General features: G+C 43.3%; 3 protein-coding genes across 4 annotated transcripts in view; all 3 read right to left on the reverse strand.

Moving 5' to 3' along the window:
• The window catches only part of LOC124011413 (plastin-1-like), a 25,700-nt gene extending 6,141 nt beyond the window's left edge, over nucleotides 1–19,559 (reverse strand). Inside the window, exons 1-4 of one of the 2 annotated variants that reach the window (XM_046324770.1) lie at nucleotides 19,402–19,559; nucleotides 14,735–14,890; nucleotides 14,120–14,257; nucleotides 12,200–12,292 (exon numbers count right to left, since the gene is read on the reverse strand). In XM_046324770.1, the coding sequence (XP_046180726.1) occupies nucleotides 12,200–12,269 (70 nt within the window). In that variant the 5' untranslated portion in view covers nucleotides 12,270–12,292; nucleotides 14,120–14,257; nucleotides 14,735–14,890; nucleotides 19,402–19,559. Of the gene's footprint in view, nucleotides 1–12,199; nucleotides 12,293–14,119; nucleotides 14,263–14,734; nucleotides 14,891–19,401 lie in introns of both variants that reach the window. The other variant, XM_046324769.1, reaches the window with a different exon arrangement.
• A 2,331-nt stretch (nucleotides 19,560–21,890) lies between these two features.
• On the reverse strand, nucleotides 21,891–24,008 carry LOC124010758 (proline-rich receptor-like protein kinase PERK2). The gene is made up of 2 exons (XM_046323408.1): nucleotides 23,809–24,008; nucleotides 21,891–23,379 (listed from the first exon to the last, which is right to left on the reverse strand). Exons 1-2 carry the CDS (start codon nucleotides 24,006–24,008, stop codon nucleotides 22,674–22,676), a joined length of 906 nt encoding a protein of 301 aa, XP_046179364.1. The 3' UTR covers nucleotides 21,891–22,673.
• The window catches only part of LOC124010759 (serine/threonine-protein kinase PAK 2-like), a 27,920-nt gene continuing 22,310 nt past the window's right edge, over nucleotides 21,891–27,500 (reverse strand). The window contains exons 8-16 of the mRNA XM_046323409.1: nucleotides 26,638–26,688; nucleotides 26,590–26,599; nucleotides 26,168–26,216; nucleotides 25,973–26,085; nucleotides 25,554–25,671; nucleotides 25,344–25,443; nucleotides 24,584–24,780; nucleotides 24,339–24,476; nucleotides 21,891–24,242 (exon numbers count right to left, since the gene is read on the reverse strand). Of these exons, the coding sequence (XP_046179365.1) occupies nucleotides 24,156–24,242; nucleotides 24,339–24,476; nucleotides 24,584–24,780; nucleotides 25,344–25,443; nucleotides 25,554–25,671; nucleotides 25,973–26,085; nucleotides 26,168–26,216; nucleotides 26,590–26,599; nucleotides 26,638–26,688 (863 nt within the window). The 3' untranslated portion in view covers nucleotides 21,891–24,155. The remainder of the gene's footprint in view (nucleotides 24,243–24,338; nucleotides 24,477–24,583; nucleotides 24,781–25,343; nucleotides 25,444–25,553; nucleotides 25,672–25,972; nucleotides 26,086–26,167; nucleotides 26,217–26,589; nucleotides 26,600–26,637; nucleotides 26,689–27,500) is intronic.

Genomic DNA, 27,500 nt, shown 5'->3' on the forward strand with positions numbered 1-27,500 from the left:
GGCAGGCAGGCAGACAGACAGAAAGAGAGACAGACAGAGCGAGAGAGAGATGGGTAGGCAGGTAGGCAGGCAGGCAGGCAGGCAGGCAGGCAGACAGAAAGAGAGACAGAGAGACAGACAGAGTGAAAGAGAGATGGGTAGGCAGGGAGGCAGGCAGACAGAATTATGACCAGATGAAGTGCCATGCTCAAGGCCAAAATGGAGGCCCGTTACTAGTTCCCTCCCCTCTTGTCATCTCCGGGTTCTGGATTTAAACCAGCAACCTTTTAGCTACTAGTCACTGTCTCTAACCTCTAGGTAACCTCTCTAACCTCAAGGTTACCGATATCCCTCTCTAATCTCCAGATTACCTCTCTAACCTCAAGGTTACCGATATCCCTCTCTAATCTCCAGATTACCTCTCTAACCTCAAGGTTACCGATATCCCTCTCTAATCTCCAGATTACCTCTCTAACCTCAAGGTTACCGATATCCCTTTCTAATCTCCAGATTACCTCTCTAACCTCAAGGTTACCGATATCCCTCTCTAATCTCCAGATTACCTATCTAACCTCAAGGTTACTTATTTCCCTCTCTAACCTCTAGGTTACCTTTCTAACCTCAAGGTTAATTATATCCCTCTAACCTAACTTTCTAACCTCTAGGTTACCTATATCCCTTTCTAACCTCTAGGTTAACTCTCTAACCTCTAGGTTAACTCTCTAACCTCTAGGTTAACTCTCTAACCTCAAGGTTAATTATATCCCTCTCTAACCTATAGGTTACCTTTCTAACCTCTAGGTTAACTCTCTAACCTCTAGGTTAACTCTCTAACCTCTAGGTTAACTCTCTAACCTCTAGGTTAACTCTCTAACCTCTAGGTTAACTCTCTAACCTCTAGGTTAACTCTCTAACCTCTAGGTTAACTCTCTAACCTCAAGGTTACCTATATCCTGTACCTATCGAACCTCTAGGTTACCTATATCCCTCTCTAACCTCTAGGTTACCTATATCCCTCTCTAACCTCTAGGTTACCGCTCTAACCTCTAGATTATCTATCTATCCTCTAGGTTACCTATATCCCTCTCTAACCTCTAGGTTACCTCTCTAACCTCAAGGTTACCTATATCCTGTACCTATCGAACCTCTAGGTTACCTATATCCCTCTCTAACCTCTAGGTTACCTATATCCCTCTCTAACCTCTAGGTTACCGCTCTAACCTCTAGATTATCTATCTATCCTCTAGGTTACCTATATCCCTCTCTAACCTCTAGGTTACCGCTCTAACCTCTAGATTATCTATCTATCCTCTAGGTTACCTATATCCCTCTCTAACCTCTAGGTTACCTATATCCCTCTCTAACCTCTAGGTTACCGCTCTAACCTCTAGATTATCTATCTATCCTCTAGGTTACCTATATCCCTCTCTAACCTCTAGATTACCTATCTATCCTCTAGGTTACCTATATCCCTCTCTAACCTCTAGGTTACCTCTCTAACCTCAAGGTTACGTATATACTGTACCTATCGAACCTCTAGGTTACCTATATCCCTCTCTAACCTCTAGGTTACCTATATCCCTCTCTAACCTCTAGGTTACCGCTCTAACCTCTAGATTATCTATCTATCCTCTAGGTTACCTATATCCCTCTCTAACCTCTAGATTACCTATCTATCCTCTAGGTTACCTATATCCCTCTCTAACCTCGAGGTTACCTATCTATCCTCTAGGTTACCTATATCCCTCTCTAACCTCTAGGTTACCTATCTATCCTCTAGGTTACCTATATCCCTCTCTAACCTCTAGGTTACCAATCTAACCTCTAGGTTACCTATCTATCCTCTAGGTTACCTATATCCCCCTCTAACCTCTAGGTTACCTATCTATCCTCTAGGTTACCTATATCCCTCTCTAACCTCTAGATTATCTATCTATCCTCTAGGTTACCTATATCCCTCTCTAACCTCTAGGTTACCTATCTATCCTCTAGGTTACCTATATCCCTCTCTAACCTCTAGATTACCTATCTATCCTCTAGGTTAACTCTCTAACCTCTAGGTTAACTCTCTAACCTCTAGGTTAACTCTCTAACCTCTAGGTTAACTCTCTAACCTCAAGGTTAATTATATCCCTCTCTAACCTATAGGTTACCTTTCTAACCTCTAGGTTAACTCTCTAACCTCTAGGTTAACTCTCTAACCTCTAGGTTAACTCTCTAACCTCTAGGTTAACTCTCTAACCTCTAGGTTAACTCTCTAACCTCTAGGTTAACTCTCTAACCTCTAGGTTAACTCTCTAACCTCAAGGTTACCTATATCCTGTACCTATCGAACCTCTAGGTTACCTATATCCCTCTCTAACCTCTAGGTTACCTATATCCCTCTCTAACCTCTAGGTTACCGCTCTAACCTCTAGATTATCTATCTATCCTCTAGGTTACCTATATCCCTCTCTAACCTCTAGGTTACCCTCTAACCTCAAGGTTACCTATATCCTGTACCTATCGAACCTCTAGGTTACCTATATCCCTCTCTAACCTCTAGGTTACCTATATCCCTCTCTAACCTCTAGGGTTAACCTCTAGATTATCTATCTATCCTCTAGGTTACCTATATCCCTCTCTAACCTCTAGGTTACCTCTAACCTCTAGATTATCTATCTATCCTCTAGGTTACCTATATCCCTCTCTAACCTCTAGGTTACCTATATCCCTCTCTAACCTCTAGGTTACCGCTCTAACCTCTAGATTATCTATCTATCCTCTAGGTTACCTATATCCCTCTCTAACCTCTAGATTACCTATCTATCCTCTAGGTTACCTATATCCCTCTCTAACCTCTAGGTTACCTCTCTAACCTCAAGGTTACGTATATACTGTACCTATCGAACCTCTAGGTTACCTATATCCCTCTCTAACCTCTAGGTTACCTATATCCCTCTCTAACCTCTAGGTTACCGCTCTAACCTCTAGATTATCTATCTATCCTCTAGGTTACCTATATCCCTCTCTAACCTCTAGATTACCTATCTATCCTCTAGGTTACCTATATCCCTCTCTAACCTCGAGGTTACCTATCTATCCTCTAGGTTACCTATATCCTCTCTAACCTCTAGGTTACCTATCTATCCTCTAGGTTACCTATATCCCTCTCTAACCTCTAGGTTACCAATCTAACCTCTAGGTTACCTATCTATCCTCTAGGTTACCTATATCCCCCTCTAACCTCTAGGTTACCTATCTATCCTCTAGGTTACCTATATCCCTCTCTAACCTCTAGATTATCTATCTATCCTCTAGGTTACCTATATCCCTCTCTAACCTCTAGGTTACCTATCTATCCTCTAGGTTACCTATATCCCTCTCTAACCTCTAGATTACCTATCTATCCTCTAGGTTACCTATATCCCTCTCTAACCTCGAGGTTACCTATCTATCCTCTAGGTTACCTATATCCCTCTCTAACCTCTAGGTTACCTATCTATCCTCTAGGTTACCTATATCCCTCTCTAACCTCTAGGTTACCTATCTAACCTCTAGGTTACCTATCTATCCTCTAGGTTACCTATATCCCCCTCTAACCTCTAGGTTACCTATCTATCCTCTAGGTTACCTATATCCCTCTCTAACCTCTAGATTACCTATCTATCCTCTAGGTTACCTATATCCCTCTCTAACCTCGAGGTTACCTATCTATCCTCTAGGTTACCTATATCCCTCTCTAACCTCTAGGTTACCTATCTATCCTCTAGGTTACCTATATCCCTCTCTATCCTCTAGGTTACCTATCTATCCTCTAGGTTACCTATATCCCTCTCTAACCTCTAGGTTACCTATCTATCCTCTAGGTTACCTATCTAACCTCTAGATTATCTATCTAACTTCAAGGTTACCTATATCCCTCTCTAACCTCTAGGTTACCCAACTATCCTCTAGGTTACCTATATCCCTCTCTAACCTCTAGGTTACCTATCTATCCTCTAGGTTACCTATCTAACCTCTAGATTATCTATCTAACTTCAAGGTTACCTATATCCCTCTCTAACCTCTAGGTTACCTATCTATCCTCTAGGTTACCTATATCCCTCTCTAACCTCTAGGTTACCTATATCCCTCTCTAACCTCTAGGTTACCTATCTATCCTCTAGGTTACCTATCTAACCTCTAGATTATCGATCTAACTTCAAGGTTACCTATATCCCTCTCTAACCTCTAGGTTACCTATCTATCCTCTAGGTTACCTATCTAACCTCTAGATTATCTATCTAACTTCAAGGTTACCTATATCCCTCTCTAACCTCTAGGTTACCTATCTATCCTCTAGGTTACCTATATCCCTCTCTAACCTCTAGGTTACCTATATCCCTCTCTAACCTCAAGGTTACCTATCTAACCTCAAGGTTACCTATCTAACCTCAAGGTTACCTATCTAACCTCTAGGTTACCTATCTAACCTCTAGGTTACCTAGCTCCCTCTCTAACCTCTAGGTTACTTCTCCAACCTCTAGGTTACCTCTCTAACCTCTAGGTTATATATCTCCCTCTCTAACCTCTAGGTTACCTCTCTAACCTGCAGGTTTCTCCCTAACCTCTAGGTTATATATCTCCCTCTCTAACCTCTAGGTTAACTCTCTAACCTCTAGGTTAACTCTCTAACCTCTAGGTTAACTCTCTAACCTCTAGGTTAACTCTCTAACCTCAAGGTTAATTATATCCCTCTCTAACCTATAGGTTACCTTTCTAACCTCTAGGTTAACTCTCTAACCTCTAGGTTAACTCTCTAACCTCTAGGTTAACTCTCTAACCTCTAGGTTAACTCTCTAACCTCTAGGTTAACTCTCTAACCTCTAGGTTAACTCTCTAACCTCTAGATTAACTCTCTAACCTCAAGGTTACCTATATCCTGTACCTATCGAACCTCTAGGTTACCTATATCCCTCTCTAACCTCTAGGTTACCTATATCCCTCTCTAACCTCTAGGTTACCGCTCTAACCTCTAGATTATCTATCTATCCTCTAGGTTACCTATATCCCTCTCTAACCTCTAGGTTACCTCTCTAACCTCAAGGTTACCTATATCCTGTACCTATCGAACCTCTAGGTTACCTATATCCCTCTCTAACCTCTAGGTTACCTATATCCTCTCTAACCTCTAGGTTACCGCTCTAACCTCTAGATTATCTATCTATCCTCTAGGTTACCTATATCCCTCTCTAACCTCTAGGTTACCTATATCCCTCTCTAACCTCTAGGTTACCGCTCTAACCTCTAGATTATCTATCTATCCTCTAGGTTACCTATATCCCTCTCTAACCTCTAGGTTACCTATATCCCTCTCTAACCTCTAGGTTACCGCTCTAACCTCTAGATTATCTATCTATCCTCTAGGTTACCTATATCCCTCTCTAACCTCTAGATTACCTATCTATCCTCTAGGTTACCTATATCCCTCTCTAACCTCTAGGTTACCTCTCTAACCTCAAGGTTACGTATATACTGTACCTATCAAACCTCTAGGTTACCTATATCCCTCTCTAACCTCTAGGTTACCTATATCCCTCTCTAACCTCTAGGTTACCGCTCTAACCTCTAGATTATCTATCTATCCTCTAGGTTACCTATATCCCTCTCTAACCTCTAGATTACCTATCTATCCTCTAGGTTACCTATATCCCTCTCTAACCTCGAGGTTACCTATCTATCCTCTAGGTTACCTATATCCTCTCTAACCTCTAGGTTACCTATCTATCCTCTAGGTTACCTATATCCCTCTCTAACCTCTAGGTTACCTATCTAACCTCTAGGTTACCTATCTATCCTCTAGGTTACCTATATCCCCCTCTAACCTCTAGGTTACCTATCTATCCTCTAGGTTACCTATATCCCTCTCTAACCTCTAGATTATCTATCTATCCTCTAGGTTACCTATATCCCTCTCTAACCTCTAGGTTACCTATCTATCCTCTAGGTTACCTATATCCCTCTCTAACCTCTAGATTACCTATCTATCCTCTAGGTTACCTATATCCCTCTCTAACCTCGAGGTTACCTATCTATCCTCTAGGTTACCTATATCCCTCTCTAACCTCTAGGTTACCTATCTATCCTCTAGGTTACCTATATCCCTCTCTAACCTCTAGGTTACCTATCTAACCTCTAGGTTACCTATCTATCCTCTAGGTTACCTATATCCCCCTCTAACCTCTAGGTTACCTATCTATCCTCTAGGTTACCTATATCCCTCTCTAACCTCTAGTTACCTATCTATCCTCTAGGTTACCTATATCCCTCTCTAACCTCTAGGTTACCTATCTAACCTCTAGGTTACCTATATCCCTCTCTAACCTCTAGGTTACCTATCTATCCTCTAGGTTACCTATATCCCTCTCTAACCTCTAGGTTACCTATCTATCCTCTAGGTTACCTATATCCCTCTCTAACCTCTAGGTTACCTATCTATCCTCTAGGTTACCTATCTATCCTCTAGGTTACCTATCTAACCTCTAGATTATCTATCTAACTTCAAGGTTACCTATATCCCTCTCTAACCTCTAGGTTACCTATCTATCCTCTAGGTTACCTATATCCCTCTCTAACCTCTAGGTTACCTATATCCCTCTCTAACCTCTAGGTTACCTATCTATCCTCTAGGTTACCTATCTAACCTCTAGATTATCTATCTAACTTCAAGGTTACCTATATCCCTCTCTAACCTCTAGGTTACCTATCTATCCTCTAGGTTACCTATCTAACCTCTAGATTATCTATCTAACTTCAAGGTTACCTATATCCCTCTCTAACCTCTAGGTTACCTATCTATCCTCTAGGTTACCTATATCCCTCTCTAACCTCTAGGTTACCTATATCCCTCTCTAACCTCAAGGTTACCTATCTAACCTCAAGGTTACCTATCTAACCTCAAGGTTACCTATCTAACCTCTAGGTTACCTATCTAACCTCTAGGTTACCTCTCTAACCTCTAGGTTACCTCTCTAACCTCTAGGTTACCTCTCTAACCTGCAGGTTTCTCCCTAACCTCTAGGTTATATATCTCCCTCTCTAACCTCTAGGTTACCTCTCTAACCTGCAGGTTTCTCCCTAACCTCTAGGTTATATATCTCCCTCTCTAACCTCTAGGTTACTTCTCCAACCTCTAGGTTACCTCTCTAACCTCTAGGTTACCTCTCTAACCTCTAGGTTACCTCTCTAACCTGCAGGTTTCTCCCTAACCTCTATGTTATATATCTCCCTCTCTAACCTCTAGGTTACCTCTCTAACCTGCAGGTTTCTCCCTAACCTCTAGGTTATATATCTCCCTCTCTAACCTCTAGGTTACCACTCTAACCTCGAGGTTACCTATATCCCTCTCTAACCTCTAGGTTACCTATCTATCCTCTAGGTTACCTATCTAACCTCTAGATTATCTATCTAACTTCAAGGTTACCTATATCCCTCTCTAACCTCTAGGTTACCCAACTATCCTCTAGGTTACCTATATCCCTCTCTAACCTCTAGGTTACCTATCTATCCTCTAGGTTACCTATCTAACCTCTAGATTATCTATCTAACTTCAAGGTTACCTATATCCCTCTCTAACCTCTAGGTTACCTATCTATCCTCTAGGTTACCTATATCCCTCTCTAACCTCTAGGTTACCTATATCCCTCTCTAACCTCTAGGTTACCTATCTATCCTCTAGGTTACCTATCTAACCTCTAGATTATCTATCTAACTTCAAGGTTACCTATATCCCTCTCTAACCTCTAGGTTACCCAACTATCCTCTAGGTTACCTATATCCCTCTCTAACCTCTAGGTTACCTATCTATCCTCTAGGTTACCTATCTAACCTCTAGATTATCTATCTAACTTCAAGGTTACCTATATCCCTCTCTAACCTCTAGGTTACCTATCTATCCTCTAGGTTACCTATATCCCTCTCTAACCTCTAGGTTACCTATATCCCTCTCTAACCTCTAGGTTACCTATCTATCCTCTAGGTTACCTATCTAACCTCTAGATTATCGATCTAACTTCAAGGTTACCTATATCCCTCTCTAACCTCTAGGTTACCTATCTATCCTCTAGGTTACCTATCTAACCTCTAGATTATCTATCTAACTTCAAGGTTACCTATATCCCTCTCTAACCTCTAGGTTACCTATCTATCCTCTAGGTTACCTATATCCCTCTCTAACCTCTAGGTTACCTATATCCCTCTCTAACCTCAAGGTTACCTATCTAACCTCAAGGTTACCTATCTAACCTCAAGGTTACCTATCTAACCTCTAGGTTACCTATCTAACCTCTAGGTTACCTAGCTCCCTCTCTAACCTCTAGGTTACTTCTCCAACCTCTAGGTTACCTCTCTAACCTGCAGGTTTCTCCCTAACCTCTAGGTTATATATCTCCCTCTCTAACCTCTAGGTTACCTCTCTAACCTGCAGGTTTCTCCCTAACCTCTAGGTTATATATCTCCCTCTCTAACCTCTAGGTTAACTCTCTAACCTCTAGGTTAACTCTCTAACCTCTAGGTTAACTCTCTAACCTCTAGGTTAACTCTCTAACCTCAAGGTTAATTATATCCCTCTCTAACCTATAGGTTACCTTTCTAACCTCTAGGTTAACTCTCTAACCTCTAGGTTAACTCTCTAACCTCTAGGTTAACTCTCTAACCTCTAGGTTAACTCTCTAACCTCTAGGTTAACTCTCTAACCTCTAGGTTAACTCTCTAACCTCTAGATTAACTCTCTAACCTCAAGGTTACCTATATCCTGTACCTCTAGGAACCTCTAGGTTACCTATATCCCTCTCTAACCTCTAGGTTACCTATATCCCTCTCTAACCTCTAGGTTACCGCTCTAACCTCTAGATTATCTATCTATCCTCTAGGTTACCTATATCCCTCTCTAACCTCTAGGTTACCTCTCTAACCTCAAGGTTACCTATATCCTGTACCTATCGAACCTCTAGGTTACCTATATCCCTCTCTAACCTCTAGGTTACCTATATCCCTCTCTAACCTCTAGGTTACCGCTCTAACCTCTAGATTATCTATCTATCCTCTAGGTTACCTATATCCCTCTCTAACCTCTAGGTTACCTATATCCCTCTCTAACCTCTAGGTTACCGCTCTAACCTCTAGATTATCTATCTATCCTCTAGGTTACCTATATCCCTCTCTAACCTCTAGGTTACCTATATCCCTCTCTAACCTCTAGGTTACCGCTCTAACCTCTAGATTATCTATCTATCCTCTAGGTTACCTATATCCCTCTCTAACCTCTAGATTACCTATCTATCCTCTAGGTTACCTATATCCCTCTCTAACCTCTAGGTTACCTCTCTAACCTCAAGGTTACGTATATACTGTACCTATCAAACCTCTAGGTTACCTATATCCCTCTCTAACCTCTAGGTTACCTATATCCCTCTCTAACCTCTAGGTTACCGCTCTAACCTCTAGATTATCTATCTATCCTCTAGGTTACCTATATCCCTCTCTAACCTCTAGATTACCTATCTATCCTCTAGGTTACCTATATCCCTCTCTAACCTCGAGGTTACCTATCTATCCTCTAGGTTACCTATATCCCTCTCTAACCTCTAGGTTACCTATCTATCCTCTAGGTTACCTATATCCCTCTCTAACCTCTAGGTTACCTATCTAACCTCTAGGTTACCTATCTATCCTCTAGGTTACCTATATCCCCCTCTAACCTCTAGGTTACCTATCTATCCTCTAGGTTACCTATATCCCTCTCTAACCTCTAGATTATCTATCTATCCTCTAGGTTACCTATATCCCTCTCTAACCTCTAGGTTACCTATCTATCCTCTAGGTTACCTATATCCCTCTCTAACCTCTAGATTACCTATCTATCCTCTAGGTTACCTATATCCCTCTCTAACCTCGAGGTTACCTATCTATCCTCTAGGTTACCTATATCCCTCTCTAACCTCTAGGTTACCTATCTATCCTCTAGGTTACCTATATCCCTCTCTAACCTCTAGGTTACCTATATCCCTCTCTAACCTCTAGGTTACCTATCTATCCTCTAGGTTACCTATATCCCTCTCTAACCTCTAGGTTACCTATCTATCCTCTAGGTTACCTATATCCCTCTCTAACCTCTAGATTACCTATCTATCCTCTAGGTTACCTATATCCCTCTCTAACCTCTAGGTTACCTATCTATCCTCTAGGTTACCTATATCCCTCTCTAACCTCTAGGTTACCTATCTATCCTCTAGGTTACCTATATCCCTCTCTATCCTCTAGGTTACCTATCTATCCTCTAGGTTACCTATATCCCTCTCTAACCTCTAGGTTACCTATCTATCCTCTAGGTTACCTATCTATCCTCTAGGTTACCTATCTAACCTCTAGATTATCTATCTAACTTCAAGGTTACCTATATCCCTCTCTAACCTCTAGGTTACCTATCTATCCTCTAGGTTACCTATATCCCTCTCTAACCTCTAGGTTACCTATATCCCTCTCTAACCTCTAGGTTACCTATCTATCCTCTAGGTTACCTATCTAACCTCTAGATTATCGATCTAACTTCAAGGTTACCTATATCCCTCTCTAACCTCTAGGTTACCTATCTATCCTCTAGGTTACCTATCTAACCTCTAGATTATCTATCTAACTTCAAGGTTACCTATATCCCTCTCTAACCTCTAGGTTACCTATCTATCCTCTAGGTTACCTATATCCCTCTCTAACCTCTAGGTTACCTATATCCCTCTCTAACCTCAAGGTTACCTATCTAACCTCAAGGTTACCTATCTAACCTCAAGGTTACCTATCTAACCTCTAGGTTACCTATCTAACCTCTAGGTTACCTAGCTCCCTCTCTAACCTCTAGGTTACTTCTCCAACCTCTAGGTTACCTCTCTAACCTGCAGGTTTCTCCCTAACCTCTAGGTTATATATCTCCCTCTCTAACCTCTAGGTTACCTCTCTAACCTGCAGGTTTCTCCCTAACCTCTAGGTTATATATCTCCCTCTCTAACCTCTAGGTTACTTCTCCAACCTCTAGGTTACCTCTCTAACCTCTAGGTTACCTCTCTAACCTCTAGGTTACCTCTCTAACCTGCAGGTTTCTCCCTAACCTCTATGTTATATATCTCCCTCTCTAACCTCTAGGTTACCTCTCTAACCTGCAGGTTTCTCCCTAACCTCTAGGTTATATATCTCCCTCTCTAACCTCTAGGTTACCACTCTAACCTCGAGGTTATCTGTCTCCCTCTCTAACCTCTAGGTTACCTCTCTAACCTTTAGGTTAACCCTCTAACCTCTAGGTTACCTCTCTAACCTCTAGGTTACCCCGCTAACCTCCAGGTTAACTATCTAACCTCTAGGTTACCTCTCTAACCTCTAGGTTACCCCTCTAACCTCCAGGTTAACTATCTAACCTCTAGGTTACCTCTCTAACCTCCAGGTTACCCCTCTAACCTCTAGGTTACCCCTCTAACCTCCAGGTTAACTATCTCCCTCTCTAACCTCTAGGTTACCTCTCTAACCTCCAGGTTAACTATCTCCCTCTCTAACCTCCAGGTTAACTATCTCCCTCTCTAACCTCCAGGTTAACTATCTCCCTCTCTAATCTCCAGGTTAACTATCTCCCTCTCTAACCTCCAGGTTAACTATCTCCCTCTCTAACCTCCAGGTTAACTATCTCCCTCTCTAACCTCCAGGTTAACTACCTCCCTCTCTAACCTCCAGGTTACCCCTGTAACCTCCAGGTTAACTATCTCCCTCTCTAACCTCCAGGTTAACTATCTCCCTCTCTAACCTCCAGGTTACCCCTCTAACCTCTAGGTTAACTATCTCCCTCTCTAACCTCCAGGTTACCTCTCTAATCTCTAGGTTATCCCTCTAACCTCCAGGTTACCCCTGTAACCTCCAGGTTAACTATCTCCCTCTCTAACCTCCAGGTTACCTCTCTAACCTCTAGGTTACCTCTATAACCTCTAGGTTACCCCTCTAACCTCTAGGTTACCCCTCTAACCTCCAGGTTACCTCCCTAATCTCGAGGTTAACTCTCTAATCTCTGTGGGTGTCTGTAGGTATGTGTGTGTGTGTGTGTGTGTGTGTGTGTGTGTGTGTGTGTGTGTGTGTGTGTGTGTGTGTGTGTGTGTGTGTGTGTGTGTGTGTGTGTGTGTGTGTGTGTGTGTGTGTGTGTGTGTGTGTGTGTGTGTCTGTAACTAACCGATCCTGTTGAAAGCCTCCCGGAGCTCCTCTAGGTCCTCTCGTGAAATCTGGGTCACCTTTTTCGCCATACTGGACAGTCTATCTAGATTACCTGATATTTATATTATATATATATATATATATATATACAAACACACACACACACACACACACACACACACACACACACACACACACACACACACACACACACACACACACACACACACACACACACACACACACACACACACACACACACACACACACACAGTCAATTTATCATCACAATTAAAGGAAATATTTATAATTGAAACGCAAGGTACAGATGCAGAACAATCTAGAGGCAAAAGAAACGCACACCTATTTAGGCGAGGTGCTGGCTAGCGGAGTGGAACACTTCAAAAAGTAAAGGAGAGCCGCACACTCTAGGAGCTCAGATGCAGAAATGTTAATGTCCAACGTCTTCATCGGGGTATAATGACAAACACTGCGGGATGACTCATTTATATAGTGTCAAAAGACACACAGGTGACTGTAATCATTGCCGGGTGTGGCATGATATTATTGGTAAATTCTCATACTTTAAAATATCAAACAAAAAACAAATGGATAGCGTACGATCATAGATACAATTTGGCTACATAAGCCTACAAACATTTACAATAGCAAAATCACAACAATCACACGATTGCAGAACAAACTTGACTGCTAAACTGACAAGCAGGCAACATGCTTCCATTGTGACCTCATGCTTCAATTGTGACCTCATGCTTCCATTGTGACCTCATGCTTCCATTGTGATCACATTCTTCCATTGTGATCACATTCTTCCATTGTGATCTCATGCTTGCATTGTAATCTCATGCTTCCATTGTGACCTAAATGCTTCCATTGTGACCTCATGCTTCCATTGTGACCTAAATGCTTCCATTGTGACCTCGTGCTTCCATTGACCTGCCAGTGTATTGAGCAATAAGCTAATCTACCGGTTCTAGCAGTGATAAGTGTGCTATCACAGGCTGCAGAGAATACAGAGCTAACTACAATAAGGAGAGAGTAAAGATTGTCTACAATCTAGAATCTAATCTATATATTAGACCATACAATTTATAGTGTATATTATTGAACCATACAATCTCAGCCCCAGAAGGTCGGGCCCATATCTTTAAGCTCACAAAGACAACATGATACAGTTCTGTATCATGATCTATTATTATTAAAATAGTTGTGTGGTTATTGATTAACTCGAGTGAGAGATACGAGGACAATAAGGATATGTGTTGTGTCCTGGAATGGCCTCAATATACACTGAGTGTACAAAACATTAGAAACACCAGCTCTTTCCATGACATAGACTGACCAGGTAAATCCAGGTGAAAACTATGATCCCTTATTGATCACTTGTTAAATCCAATTCAATCAGTGTAGATGAAGGTGAGGAGACAGTTTAAAGAAGGATTTTTAAGCATTGGGAGATGGATTGTGTATGTGTGCCATTCAGAGGGTGGATGGGCCAGACATAACACTGAAGTGCCTTTGAACAGGGTAAGGTGGTAGGTGTCAGGCATATCGGTTTCAGTGTGTCAAGAACTGCAACGCTGCTGGGATTTTCACGCTCAACAGTGTTTTTCAAGAATGGTCCACCACCCAGAGGACATCCTGCCAACTTGAAACAACTGTGGGAAGCATTGGAGACAACATGGGCCAACATCCCTGTGGAACGCTTTTGACACCTTGTAGAGTCCATGCCCCATCGAACTGAGACTGTTCTGGGGGCTCTCTACTGTTCCATTCAAGTTTAGTCAATTCGGGAAATGAAATTCGATTTCGGATGCACATTTTTGAATTTGAATTGACTGAATTGACACACCCAGACAGCTCCCCTTGCTGACCCTCCACACACCTGACCCCAGGGGGCTCACACCCCAGAACACACCTTCATAAAAGCCTGTGTCTATTTGGTTCTGTTCTGGACGAGAGGGGCCAAGGTCTCTCTGCTCCCCAGCGTTCAGTCACTCCTGGCTGAGTAGAGCGGGTCTGCCGACAGGCCTAACAGAGGCTAGGAGTTGTTCCGCTGCGCTGGGTAGAGAAGAGGAGTTTGAATATTTTACAGCCTTCTCCACATGAACATCAGCTGCGGAGGTAACTGCGTTGCTGTGAGCTGATATGTTCATTATTATGTGGTGTCCTAAATTACATTATCAAAAAAATAAAAAAATATATACAGATGAATGATAGTAGAAGCTAGTTAGACATTTACTTCGCAAGAAATGGACTTACAAACTAAGTGCAACAAGTATATTACAGAACTTAAACACTACTGGCTGAGACAAGACTGTATGACAAGTTCTGCTATATTTTTCATCTCGCTGTTCGCCAGCTACTTAGAAGACTTTGGTGACTCATTGCGACCCTAGACTGCGTATCATTTGATGCCAAGCAGTGATCGATCAGTATTCCTCCTTTGATATACTGTAAGTGTCAGAAAGCACCACATAGGCTACTGTATTTGTGTAGTAAATAGCAGCCGAAACATGAAATGAAGACTTACCGTGAAGAGAGGATCAGACAGGGCTGGAGAAGCTTGGTAGAGGTTTAGAGGTGGTCAGGTGTCTTCTCGCTCGCTGTCTTGACCGAAGCAGCGGAGGACAAGAGACCTTCGGCCCATTGAACTCTGGGATGGGCGTGGTCCTCCAGAGACTCCAGCCTGGGAGTTAGCAATTAACCCTTTAGCTGTGTCATCGGTTTCTTTCACCACACACCGGCATGCACGAACGCACACACGCATGCACACACACACAACCACATACAACCACATTGTAGAGAGATGTAAGAGACACACACACACACACACACACACACACACACACACACACACACACACACACACACACACACACACACACACACACACACACACACACACACACACACACACACACACACACACACACACACACACACACACACCTTCCTTTCTTTGTTGCCAGACAATACACTGAAACTTTATGCAAGGAGAAAACAGCACGTTATTACACAAACTCACCGCTTTACTGTAACAACCCACTGCTTTACTGTAACAACCCACTGCTTTACTGTAACAACCCACTGCTTTACTGTAACAACCAACTGCTTTACTGTAACAACCCACTGCTTTACTGTAACAACCCACTGCTTTACTGTAACAACCCACTGCTTTACTGTAACAACCCATAACAACCCACTGCTTTACTGTAACAGCCAACTGCTTTACTGTAACAACCCACTGCTTTAATGTAACAACCCACTGCTTTACTGTAACAACCCACTGCTTTACTGTAACAACCCGTAACAACCCACTGTTTTACTGTAACAACCCACTGCTTTACTGTAACAACCAACTGCTTTACTGTAACAACCCACTGCTTTACTGTAACAACCCACCGCTTTACTGTAACAACCCACTGCTTTACTGTAACAACCCACTGCTTTACTGTAACAACCCACTGCTTTACTGTAACAACCCATAACAACCCACTGCTTTACTGTAACAACCCACTGCTTTACTGTAACAGCCAACTGTTTTACTGTAACAACCCACTGCTTTAATGTAACAACCCACTGCTTTACTGTAACAACCCACTGCTTTACTGTAACAACCCGTAACAACCCACTGCTTTACTGTAACAACCCACTGCTTTACTGTAACAACCAACTGCTTTACTGTAACAACCCACTGCTTTACTGTAACAACCCACCGCTTTACTGTAACAACCCACTGCTTTACTGTAACAACCCACTGCTTTACTGTAACAACCCACTGCTTTACTGTAACAACCAACTGCTTTACTGTAACAACCCACTGCTTTACTGTAACAATCCACTGCTTTACTGTAACAACCCATAACAACCCACTGCTTTACTGTAACAACCCACTGCTTTACTGTAACAACCAACTGCTTTACTGTAACAACCCACTGCTTTAATGTAACAACCCACTGCTTTACTCTAACAACCCACTGCTTTACTGTAACAACCCGTAACAACCCACTGCTTTACTGTAACAACCCATAACAACCCACTGCTTTACTGTAACAACCCACTGCTTTACTGTAACAACCAACTGCTTTACTGTAACAACCCACTGCTTTAATGTAACAACCCACTGCTTTATTGTAACAACCCACTGCTTTACTGTAACAACCCGTAACAACCCACTGCTTTACTGTAACAACCCACTGCTTTACTGTAACAACCAACTGCTTTACTGTAACAACCCACTGCTTTACTGTAACAACCCACCGCTTTACTGTAACAACCCACTGCTTTACTGTAACAACCCACTGCTTTACTGTAACAACCCACTGCTTTACTGTAACAACCAACTGCTTTACTGTAACAACCCACTGCTTTACTGTAACAACCCACTGCTTTACTGTAACAACCCACTGCTTTACTGTAACAACCCATAACAACACACTGCTTTACTGTAACAACCCGTAACAACCCACTGCTTTACTGTAACAACCCACTGCTTTACTGTAACAACCCACTGCTTTACTGTAACAACCCACTGCTTTACTGAACAACCCATTGCTTTACTGTAACAACCCACTGCTTTACTGTAACAACCCACCGCTTTACTGTAACAACCCACTTCTTTACTGTAACAACCAACTGCTTTACTGTAACAACCCACTGCTTTACCGTAACAATCCACTGCTTTACTGTAACAACCCACTGCTTTACTGTAACAACCCACTGCTTTACTGAACAACCCATTGCTTTACTGTAACAACCCACTGCTTTACTGTAACAACCAACTGCTTTACTGTAAGAACCCACCGCTTTACCGTAACAACCCACTGCTTTACTGTAACAACCCGTAACAACCCACTGCTTTACTGTAACAACCCACCGCTTTACTGTAACAACCCACCGCTTTACTGTAACAACCCACTGCTTTACCGTAACAATCCACTGCTTTACTGTAACAACCCACTGCTTTACTGTAACAACCCACTGCTTTACTGAACAACCCATTGCTTTACTGTAACAACCCACTTCTTTACTGTAACAACCAACTGCTTTACTGTAAGAACCACCTATAATTACCTAACAACCCACTGCTTTACTGTAACAACCCGTAACAACCCACTGCTTTACTGTAACAACCCACCGCTTTACTGTAACAACCCACCGCTTTACTGTAACAACCCACTGCTTTACTGTAACAACCCACTGCTTTACTGTAACAACACGTAACAACCCACTGTTTTACTGTAACAACCCACCGCTTTACTGTAACAACCCACTGCTTTACTGTAACAACCCACTGCTTTACTGTAACAACCAACTGCTTTACTGTAACAACCCACTGCTTTACTGTAACAACCCACTGCTTTACTGTAACAACCAACTGCTTTACTGTAACAACCCACTGCTTTACTGTAACAAACCACTGCTTTACTGTAACAACCCACTGCTTGTAACGGCGTTCGTCTGTTGAAGGAGAGTCGGACCAAAATGCAGCGTGGTGGTTACTCATGTTCTTTAATGACGAAAAGACGATATATGAAATAACTATATATATACAAAAACAACAAACAGAACGTGAAAACCTATACAGCCTGTCTGGTGAACACTAACACAGAGACAGGAACAATCACCCACAAAATACACCTATAAGTGAAACCCAGGCTTACCTAAATATGGTTCCCAATCAGACACAACGAGAATCACCTGACTCTGATTGAGAACCGCCTCAGGCAGCCAAGCCTATGCTAGACACTCCCCTAATCAACCACAATCCCAATGCCTACAAAAACCCCAATAAGACAACACAATAAACCCATGTCACACCCTGGCCAGAACAAATAATTAAAGAAAACACAAAATACTAAGACCAAGGCGTGACACTGCTTTACTGTAACAACCCACCGCTTTACTGTAACAACCCACTGCTTTACTGTAACAACCCACTGCTTTACTGTAACAACCAACTGCTTTACTGTAACAACCCACTGCTTTACTGTAACAACCCACTGCTTTACTGTAACAACACACTGCTTTACTGTAACAACCCACTGCTTTACTGTAACAACCCGTAACAACCAACTGCTTTACTGTAACATCCCACTGCTTTACTGAACAACCCGTAACAACCCACTGCTTTACTGTAACAACCCACTGCTTTACTGTAACAACCAACTGCTTTACTGTAACAACCCACTGCTTTACTGTAACAAACCACTGCTTTACTGTAACAACCAACTGCTTTACTGTAACAACCCACTGCTTTACTGTAACAACCCACTGCTTTACTGTAACAACCCACTGCTTTACTGTAACAACCAACTGCTTTACTGTAACAACCCACTGCTTTACTGTAACAACCCACTGCTTTACTGCCATATAAATGCTTCACCTTGATAGAGCCACATAGAGAAATGCTGAATTTACTGACTTTTCAAACAACAGCTAACTTAACTGCTATGGTTACTGAGAATCCAAATACTCATTATGACTGGCAAAGTTGGTCAAACCTTTATATGGCTCTGGTTACCCAGTAACTCAGTCCTCCAGTAGTGCAGTAAGGAGCTCTGGTCACCCAGTAACTTAGTCCTCCAGTACTGCAATAAGGAGCTCTGGTCACCCAGTAACTTAGTCCTCCAGTACTGCAGTAAGGAGCTCTGGTCACCCAGTAACTCAGTCCTCCAGTACTGCAATAAGGAGCTCTGGTCACCCAGTAACTCAGTCCTCCAGTACTGCAGTAAGGAGCTCTGGTCACCCAGTAACTCAGTCCTCCAGTACTGCAATAAGGAGCTCTGGTCACCCAGTAACTTAGTCCTCCAGTACTCCAGTAAGGAGCTCTGGTCACCCAGTAACTCAGTCCTCCAGTACTGTAATAAGGAGCTCTGGTCACCCAGTAACTTAGTCCTCCAGTACTCCAGTAAGGAGCTCTGGTCACCCAGTAACACAGTCCTCCAGTACTGCAATAAGGAGCTCTGGTCACCCAGTAACTTCGTCCTCCAGTACTACAGTAAGGAGCTCTGGTCACCCAGTAACTCAGTCCTCCAGTACTGCAATAAGGAGCTCTGGTCTTAGTAACTTAGTCCTCCAGTAAGGAGCCCTGGTCACCCAGAAACTCAGTCCTCCAGTACTGCAGTAAGGAGCTCTGGTCACCCAGTAACTCAGTCCTCCAGTACTGCAGTAAGGAGCTTACTGTCTTTCACTCACCAGCCTGCTGAGAGGTTTAGGATCCGACCTGCAGGATAACAGGGATCCGGCATCCCCCTCTCCTCTCTTCAGAAACACACAAGTCCCACACTCTCCCTGAACCAAATAACACAAACCTCTATACGTTGTCTCTGTACGTGGTCGCGACACACACTGACCTCATTAGTCTGTCTACCTCTAAAACAGACCTTCAGAACTCCCTCTCTTCCTCAGCTCTGCTCTCCATCTGACACCTGTCCCACATCGGGCCTCTCTGGTTACACACACACACACACACACCACACACACACACACACACACACACACTTCACCACATAACACACACACACACACACACACACACACACACACACACACACACACACACACACACACACACACACACACACACACACAGAGCTATCAAGACATAAATGTCCGCCAACTACAGATGCTATTGGGTATTGTATCGCTGACATATCTCAATGTGAAACCATCTAACAATCAGTGCTTTATATTGGTCCCGTTATTACACTGTGATCCAGCTGTGAATGACCTGAGAGATTAAACACTATCATTGAGAAGGAGAGCGTGGGAGAGAAGAGAGAGATAAAGGTGGAGCGGAGATAGAGAAAAGGGAGGGAGTGAGAAAGAGAGAGAGAGGGTGGGGTAAAGGGTTGGGGGAAAGAGAGAGAGAGAGCGAGGTACCCCCATGAAAAGCTGTAGTGAAAAGCAGTGAACGCAGAATGCCCTCGACTGGTATACCCAGAGTACTTCACCTATAATGTTCTACACAGACACAGTACTTCACCTATAATGTTCTACACAGACACAGTACTTCACCTATAATGTTCTACACAGACACAGTACTTCACCTATAATGTTCTACACAGCCAGAGTACTTCACCTATAATGTTCTACACAGACAGAGTACTTCACCTATAATGTTCTACACAGACACAGTACTTCACCTATAATGTTCTACACAGACACAGTACTTCACCTATAATGTTCTACACAGACACAGTACTTCACCTATAATGTTCTACACAGACACAGTACTTCACCTATAATGTTCTACACAGACACAGTACTTCACCTATAATGTTCTACACAGACACAGTACTTCACCTATAATGTTCTACACAGACACAGTACTTCACCTATAATGTTCTACACAGACACAGTACTTCACCTATAATGTTCTACACAGACACAGTACTTCACCTATAATGTTCTACACAGACACAGTACTTCACCTATAATGTTCTATACAGACACAGTACTTCACCTATAATGTTCTATACAGACACAGTACTTCACCTATTTAATTTTTTTTTTTTTTTAACCTTTATTTAACCAGGCAAGTCAGTTAAGAACATATTCTTATTTTCAATGACGGCCTGGGAACAGTGGGTTAACTGCCTGTTCAGGGGCACAACGACAGATTTGTACCTTGTCAGACACAGGGGTTTGAACTTCTACACAGACACAGCAACCTTCCGGTTATTAGTCCAACGCTCTAACCACTAGGCTACGCTGCTTCACCTATAATGTTCTACACAGACACAGTACTTCACCTATAATGTTCTACACAGACACAGTACTTCACCTATAATGTTCTACACAGACACAGTACTTCACCTATAATGTTCTACACAGACACAGTCCTTCACCCTATAATGTTCTACACAGACACAGTACTTCACCTATAATGTTCTACACAGACACAGTACTTCACCTATAATGTTCTACACAGACAGAGTACTTCACCTATAATGTTCTACACAGACACAGTACTTCACCTATAATGTTCTACACAGACACAGTACTTCACCTATAATGTTCTACACAGACACAGTACTTCACCTATAATGTTCTACACAGACACAGTACTTCACCTATAATGTTCTACACAGACACAGTACTTCACCTATAATGTTCTACACAGACACAGTACTTCACCTATAATGTTCTACACAGACACAGTACTTCACCTATAATGTTCTACACAGACACAGTACTTCACCTATAATGTTCTACACAGACACAGTACTTCACCTATAATGTTCTACACAGACACAGTACTTCACCTATAATGTTCTACACAGACACAGTACTTCACCTATAATGTTCTACACAGACACAGTACTTCACCTATAATGTTCTACACAGACACAGTACTTCACCTATAATGTTCTACACAGACACAGTACTTCACCTATAATGTTCTACACAGACACAGTACTTCACCTATAATGTTCTACACAGACACAGTACTTCACCTATAATGTTCTACACAGACACAGTACTTCACCTATAATGTTCTACACAGACACAGTACTTCACCTATAATGTTCTACACAGACACAGTACTTCACCTATAATGTTCTACACAGACACAGTACTTCACCTATAATGTTCTACACAGACACAGTACTTCACCTATAATGTTCTACACAGACACAGTACTTCACCTATAATGTTCTACACAGACACACACACAAGCATTAGTTCAAGTCTATCTTTAATCATTTACATAGACTGTTTGAAAATACATGGCTTCCTGTAAAAAAAAACTTTGGTTTCATTAATTAAAAATGAACAACAGAAGGGGATACTTATTAAAATCATCAACATCATCAGACTCAACCAATCAACCTCTCTGACTGGAATGTCTGTGAAATGGAATGGAACTAGTCTAGCAAGGTGGAATGCTTTTTGATTGGCCAATCATAGGAGCAAATCCTAACTTCCACTTAAGTCACGTTGTCACGTAGTCATGCGTTGATGTCAATGGGAGACTAAGTGACAATTCAACTTAATGAAGTGAACGTTAGGATTCACCCCATATAGATGTTGTGTTCATTAAGGCACACCGTAATGGAAGGTTTCTATCAGAATGTTAGTCACAAAACACCAAATGAAAAGTATTTATACACGTTAAAAAACAGTTCACCAAATATCACCATTTTTTCCCCCTCAACATTTGTCAAAGTACATAATATACAAAACAATTTTGAAAAATGTCATTTGGTTTTGCTGCCAAAATATTTGAATTGAATACCGAGATTGAATACCGAGATTACAGCAATTACTTTCTTTCATTTTGTTAAAGGTGCAATCTGTAGTTTTATTTGAAGGTGTACTGCAACACTGATACTGTAGGATTGAAATTAACTATTTGTTTGTGGGACAATCATTTTTACAGATTGCACCTTTAACGTTTCTTAGTCAGAGTAAAGAGAGAGAAAGAACAGGTAGCAGGCAGAGACAAACAGAACAGGAAAACCTCACAACATCTGAATGAAAAAGAGGGTGAGGAAAATGGAGGGGGAGTGAGGGACAGATGAGGAGGGGGAGTGAGGGACAGACAGGGAGGGGGTAAGAGACATAGGAAGACTGGTGTGTGATATGGAGTGAGGGGTGAGGGACAGATGAGGAGGGGTGTGAGGGACAGACAGGGAGGGGTAAGAGACATAGGAAGACTGGTGTGTGATATGGAGTGAGGGGTGAGGGACAGATGAGGAGGGGGTGTGAGGGACAGACAGGGAGGGGGTGAGGGAGAGACAGGGAGGGAGGGGGTAAGAGACATAGGAAGACTGGTGTGTGATATGGAGTGACTGGTGAAGGACAGACAGGGAGGGGGGTGAGGGACAGACAGGGAGGGGGTGAGGGACAGACAGGGAGGGGGGTGAGGGACAGACAGGGAGGGAGGGGTTAAGAGACATAGGAAGACTGGTGTGTGATATGGAGTGAGGGGTGAGGGACAGACAGGGAGGGGGTGAGGGACAGACAAGGAGGGAGGGGTTAAGAGACATAGGGAGACTGGTGTGTGATATGGAGTGAGGGGTGAGGGACAGACAGGGAGGGGGTGAGGGACAGACAGGGAGGGAGGGGGTAAGAGACATAGGAAGACTGGTGTGTGATATGGAGTGAGGGGTGAGGGACAGACAGGGAGGGGGTGAGGGACAGACAGGGAGGGAGGGGTTAAGAGACATAGGAAGACTGGTGTGTGATATGGAGTGAGGGGTGAAGGACAGACAGGGACGGGGGGTGAGGGACAGACAGGGAGGGAGGGGTTAAGAGACATAGGAAGACTGGTGTGTAATATGGAGTGAGGGGTGAGGGACAGACAGGGAGGGAGGGGGTAAGAGACATAGGAAGACTGGTGTGTGATATGGAGTGAGGGGTGAGGGACAGACAGGGAGGGGGGGTGAGGGACAGGCAGGGAGGGAGGGGTTAAGAGACATAGGAAGACTGGTGTGTGATATGGAGTGAGGGGTGAAGGATAGACAGGGGGGGTGAGGGACAGACAGGGAGGGAGGGGTTAAGAGACATAGGAAGACTGGTGTGTGATATGGAGTGAGGGGTGAGGGACAGACAGGGGGGGGTGAGGGACAGACAGGGAGGGAGGGGTTAAGAGACATAGGAAGACTGGTGTGTGATATGGAGTGAGGGGTGAAGGACAGACAGGGACGGGGGGGTAAGAGACATAGGAAGACTGGTGTGTGATATGGAGTGAGGGGTGAAGGACAGAGGGGAAGGAGAGTCAAACAGAACAGGAAGCCGACTTGTGTGACTTGTAGGTGTACGAGCCAGGGCCCTAGCAGGCTGGTGTTTAGCATCAAGGAGGAGATGCTGTCAGTTACAGAGAGGCACTGACGAGTTGGCACAGTAGGGCTGGAAGTTAGCTGGTAAGGCTAGTAGTTAGCAGTTAGCACTCAGGCTAACACAGAGATATAGGAATCCAGTGTATCTGTGGCTAACCAGGGTTAGCGGTTACTCTTCATGGCCTCCTTGGCTGCCAGGATGAGAGGGGTGAGGCTGGAGAGAGGCTTGGCCAGCTTTAGGAATGGATGCTGCAGGGAAGACAAGAGATCAACCAATGAAACCAACTCTTCTCATCACGGTGTGTGTGTGTGTTTGTTTGTGCGTGTCTGTGTGTGTGTGTGTACCTGCAGTAGTTCTTTCCCCCCTCCTCTCTTCTCTACATCCATCTCCAGACAGCGGGACAGGAAGGACCTGAACACTGGAGATAACTTCTCTGGAGACTGGAGCTCTGGAGTCCCATTGGTGGCTATCAGGTAGAGGGCCTGTAGGAGACACACACTGAACATTAGTGGCCACCAAGTGCAATGCCTGGACACACACACACACACAGGCATGGAACCCCCCCCCACACACACACATCCAACCTCACCCTGAGTGGGTTCTCGTTGAGGTAAGGGGGTTCTCCCTCCACCATCTCTATAGCCATGATGCCCAGGGACCAGATGTCCACCTTGGGTCCGTAGGCCTTCCTGGTCACCACTTCAGGAGCCATCCAGTAGGGAGTCCCCACCATGGTGCTTCTTTTACTCTGCTCTGGAGTGATCTGGGCACAGAACCCAAAGTCAGCTGGAGAGGGAGGGGAGAGAACAGACATGTTAGAGGGAAGGTTAATATGAAACATTCACCTAGTCACATTCAGCTAGACAGAGGAGAGAAAACAGGTAAGTTAGTGTGACTGTCAGGCCAATACAATGATAGGACACAAAACAATAGGACACTTAGGATTGGCAAGGCATTTTATCTAGGAACAGAACCTAGAACCAGCTACAGAGGAGAGGGGGAGATATGAAGGGGGAGAGGAAGAGGAGGCAGACAGAAAGTGTGTGTGTTTGTGTGTGTGTAACGTGTACGCTGGGAGTCAGGAAGCAACTACAGGGAGTGACTAATTGAATTAATAAATAGAACATGAAACAGAAAAAGCTCACAGACATGAAACCAGAACAGAGTCAATGGCGCCTGGGGAAGGAACCAAAGGGACTGACATATATAGGGAAGGTAATCAGGGAGGTGTTGGAGTCCAGGTGAGTCTGATGAGGCCCTGGTGCCCATAACGATGGTGACAGATGTGTGTAATCATGAGCAGCCTGGTGACCTAGAGCGCCGGAGAGGGAGTGTGTGTGTGTTCTTACTGAGCTTGACAGATCCGTCCATGCCCAGCAGCACGTTGTCACTCTTGATGTCTCTGTGGATCACCTGGTTGGCATGGAGGAACTCCAGAGCCTGCAGACACTACAGGACACACACGGGACACACCGTCACACACACCTCCCTGTGCTCTGTGACTGAGTGTGTGTGAGTATACCTTTCGGCAGACAGCAGCAGTGTGTGTGTGTGTGTACCTCTCTGCACACGGCAGCGATCTGAGCCTCGTCCATGCATGTTTCCGTGACAACGTCCGTGAGCGAACCTCCAGCCAGATACTCCATCACCACAAACAACTCCTCACCTACCAGGAAACTACACACACACGCACACACACACACGCACGCACGCACGCACGCACACACACACGCACGCACACACACACACACACACACACACACACACACACACACACACACACACACACACACACACACACACACACACACACACGAACAGAAACAAAGTAAATAACTGACTCCAACACACAGAGTACTGACACAGGCGTACTTCTGAGGTGTGTGTGTGTGTGTGTGTGTGTGTGTGTGTGTGTGTGTGTGTGTGTGTGTGTGTGTGTGTGTGTGTGCGTGCGTGCGTGCGTGCGTGTGTGTGTTACCTGTCTACGTAGTTGACGATGTTAGGTTGTTGTAACTCCTTCATCACCAGGATCTCGTTGATGATCAGCTCCTTCTTCGGCTGTTTCTGGAGGTTGATCTGTTTGATAGCTACCTGTAACACACACACAAGTTTTAAGCCTGTGTTCAGTCTGAAAGTGTGTGTGTGTTGGTGTTGACCCAGGAAGGGACCTTACCTCTGCACCAGTGGCAACATCGATGGCTGTATAGACAGTACCAGACGCTCTGAGAGAGAACGAGAGAGAAAGAGAGAACGAGAGAGAACAAAAGAGAGGGAGAGCGAGAGAGAACGAGAGACAGCGAGAGAGAGAGAACGAGAGAGAGGGACAGCGAGAGAGAACGAGAGACAGCAAGAGAGAGAGAGTAGTGTCCAATCTGTTACTTAGATATGGATAAAGGCACAAAAAGGTGAACATGTACTCTACAGTATGTGTGTGTGTGTGTGTGTGTGTGTGTGTGTGTGTGTGTGTGTGTGTGTGTGTGTGTGTGTGTGTGTGTGTGTGTGTGTGTGTGTGTGTGTGTGTGTGTGTGTGTGTGTGTGTGTGTGTGTGTGTGTGTGTGTGTGTGATCTCCAATACTGTGTGTGTGTGTGTCTCACCCCTGTATGTCTGTGTGTAATATACGATCTTCTCTGTGAGTAATATACTGTATGTCTGTGTGTACTTCTTCTTGGGATCTCCAATACTGACGATGGTTCCTGAAAGACATAGAACCAGACTGGTGACATAATGTGTGTGACATACCGTATGTCTGTGATATGCTGTATGTCTGTGTGTAATATACTGTATGTCTGTGTGTAATATACTGTATGTCTGTGTGTAATATACTGTATGTCTGTGTGTAATATACTGTATATCTGTGTGTAATATACTGTGTGTCTGTGTGTAATATACTGTATGTCTGTGTGTAATATACTGTATGTCTGTGTGTAATATACTGTATGTCTGTGTGTAATATACTGTATGTCTGTGTGTCTGTGTGTAAATACTGTATGTCTGTAATATATGTCTGTGTGTAATATACTGTATGTCTGTGTGTAATATACTGTATGTCTGTGTGTAATATACTGTATGTCTGTGTGTAATATACTGTATGTCTGTGTGTAATATACTGTATGTCTGTGTGTAATATACTGTATGTCTGTAATATACTGTATGTCTGTGTGTAATATACTGTATGTCTGTGTGTAATATACTGTATGTCTGTGTGTAATATACTGTATGTCTGTGTGTAATATACTGTATGTCTGTGTGTAATATACTGTATGTCTGTGTGTAATATACTGTGTGTCTGTGTGTAATATACTGTATGTCTGTGTGTAATATACTGTATGTCTGTGTGTAATATACTGTCTGTGTGTAATATACTGTATAATATACTGTGTGTCTGTGTGTAATATACTGTATGTCTGTGTGTAATATACTGTATGTCTGTGTGTAATATACTGTATGTCTGTGTGTAATATACTGTATGTCTGTGTGTAATATACTGTATGTCTGTGTGTAATAT

This window comes from Oncorhynchus gorbuscha, linkage group LG23, assembly GCF_021184085.1.
Source record: "Oncorhynchus gorbuscha isolate QuinsamMale2020 ecotype Even-year linkage group LG23, OgorEven_v1.0, whole genome shotgun sequence".
Classification (NCBI taxonomy): Eukaryota; Metazoa; Chordata; class Actinopteri; order Salmoniformes; family Salmonidae; genus Oncorhynchus; species Oncorhynchus gorbuscha.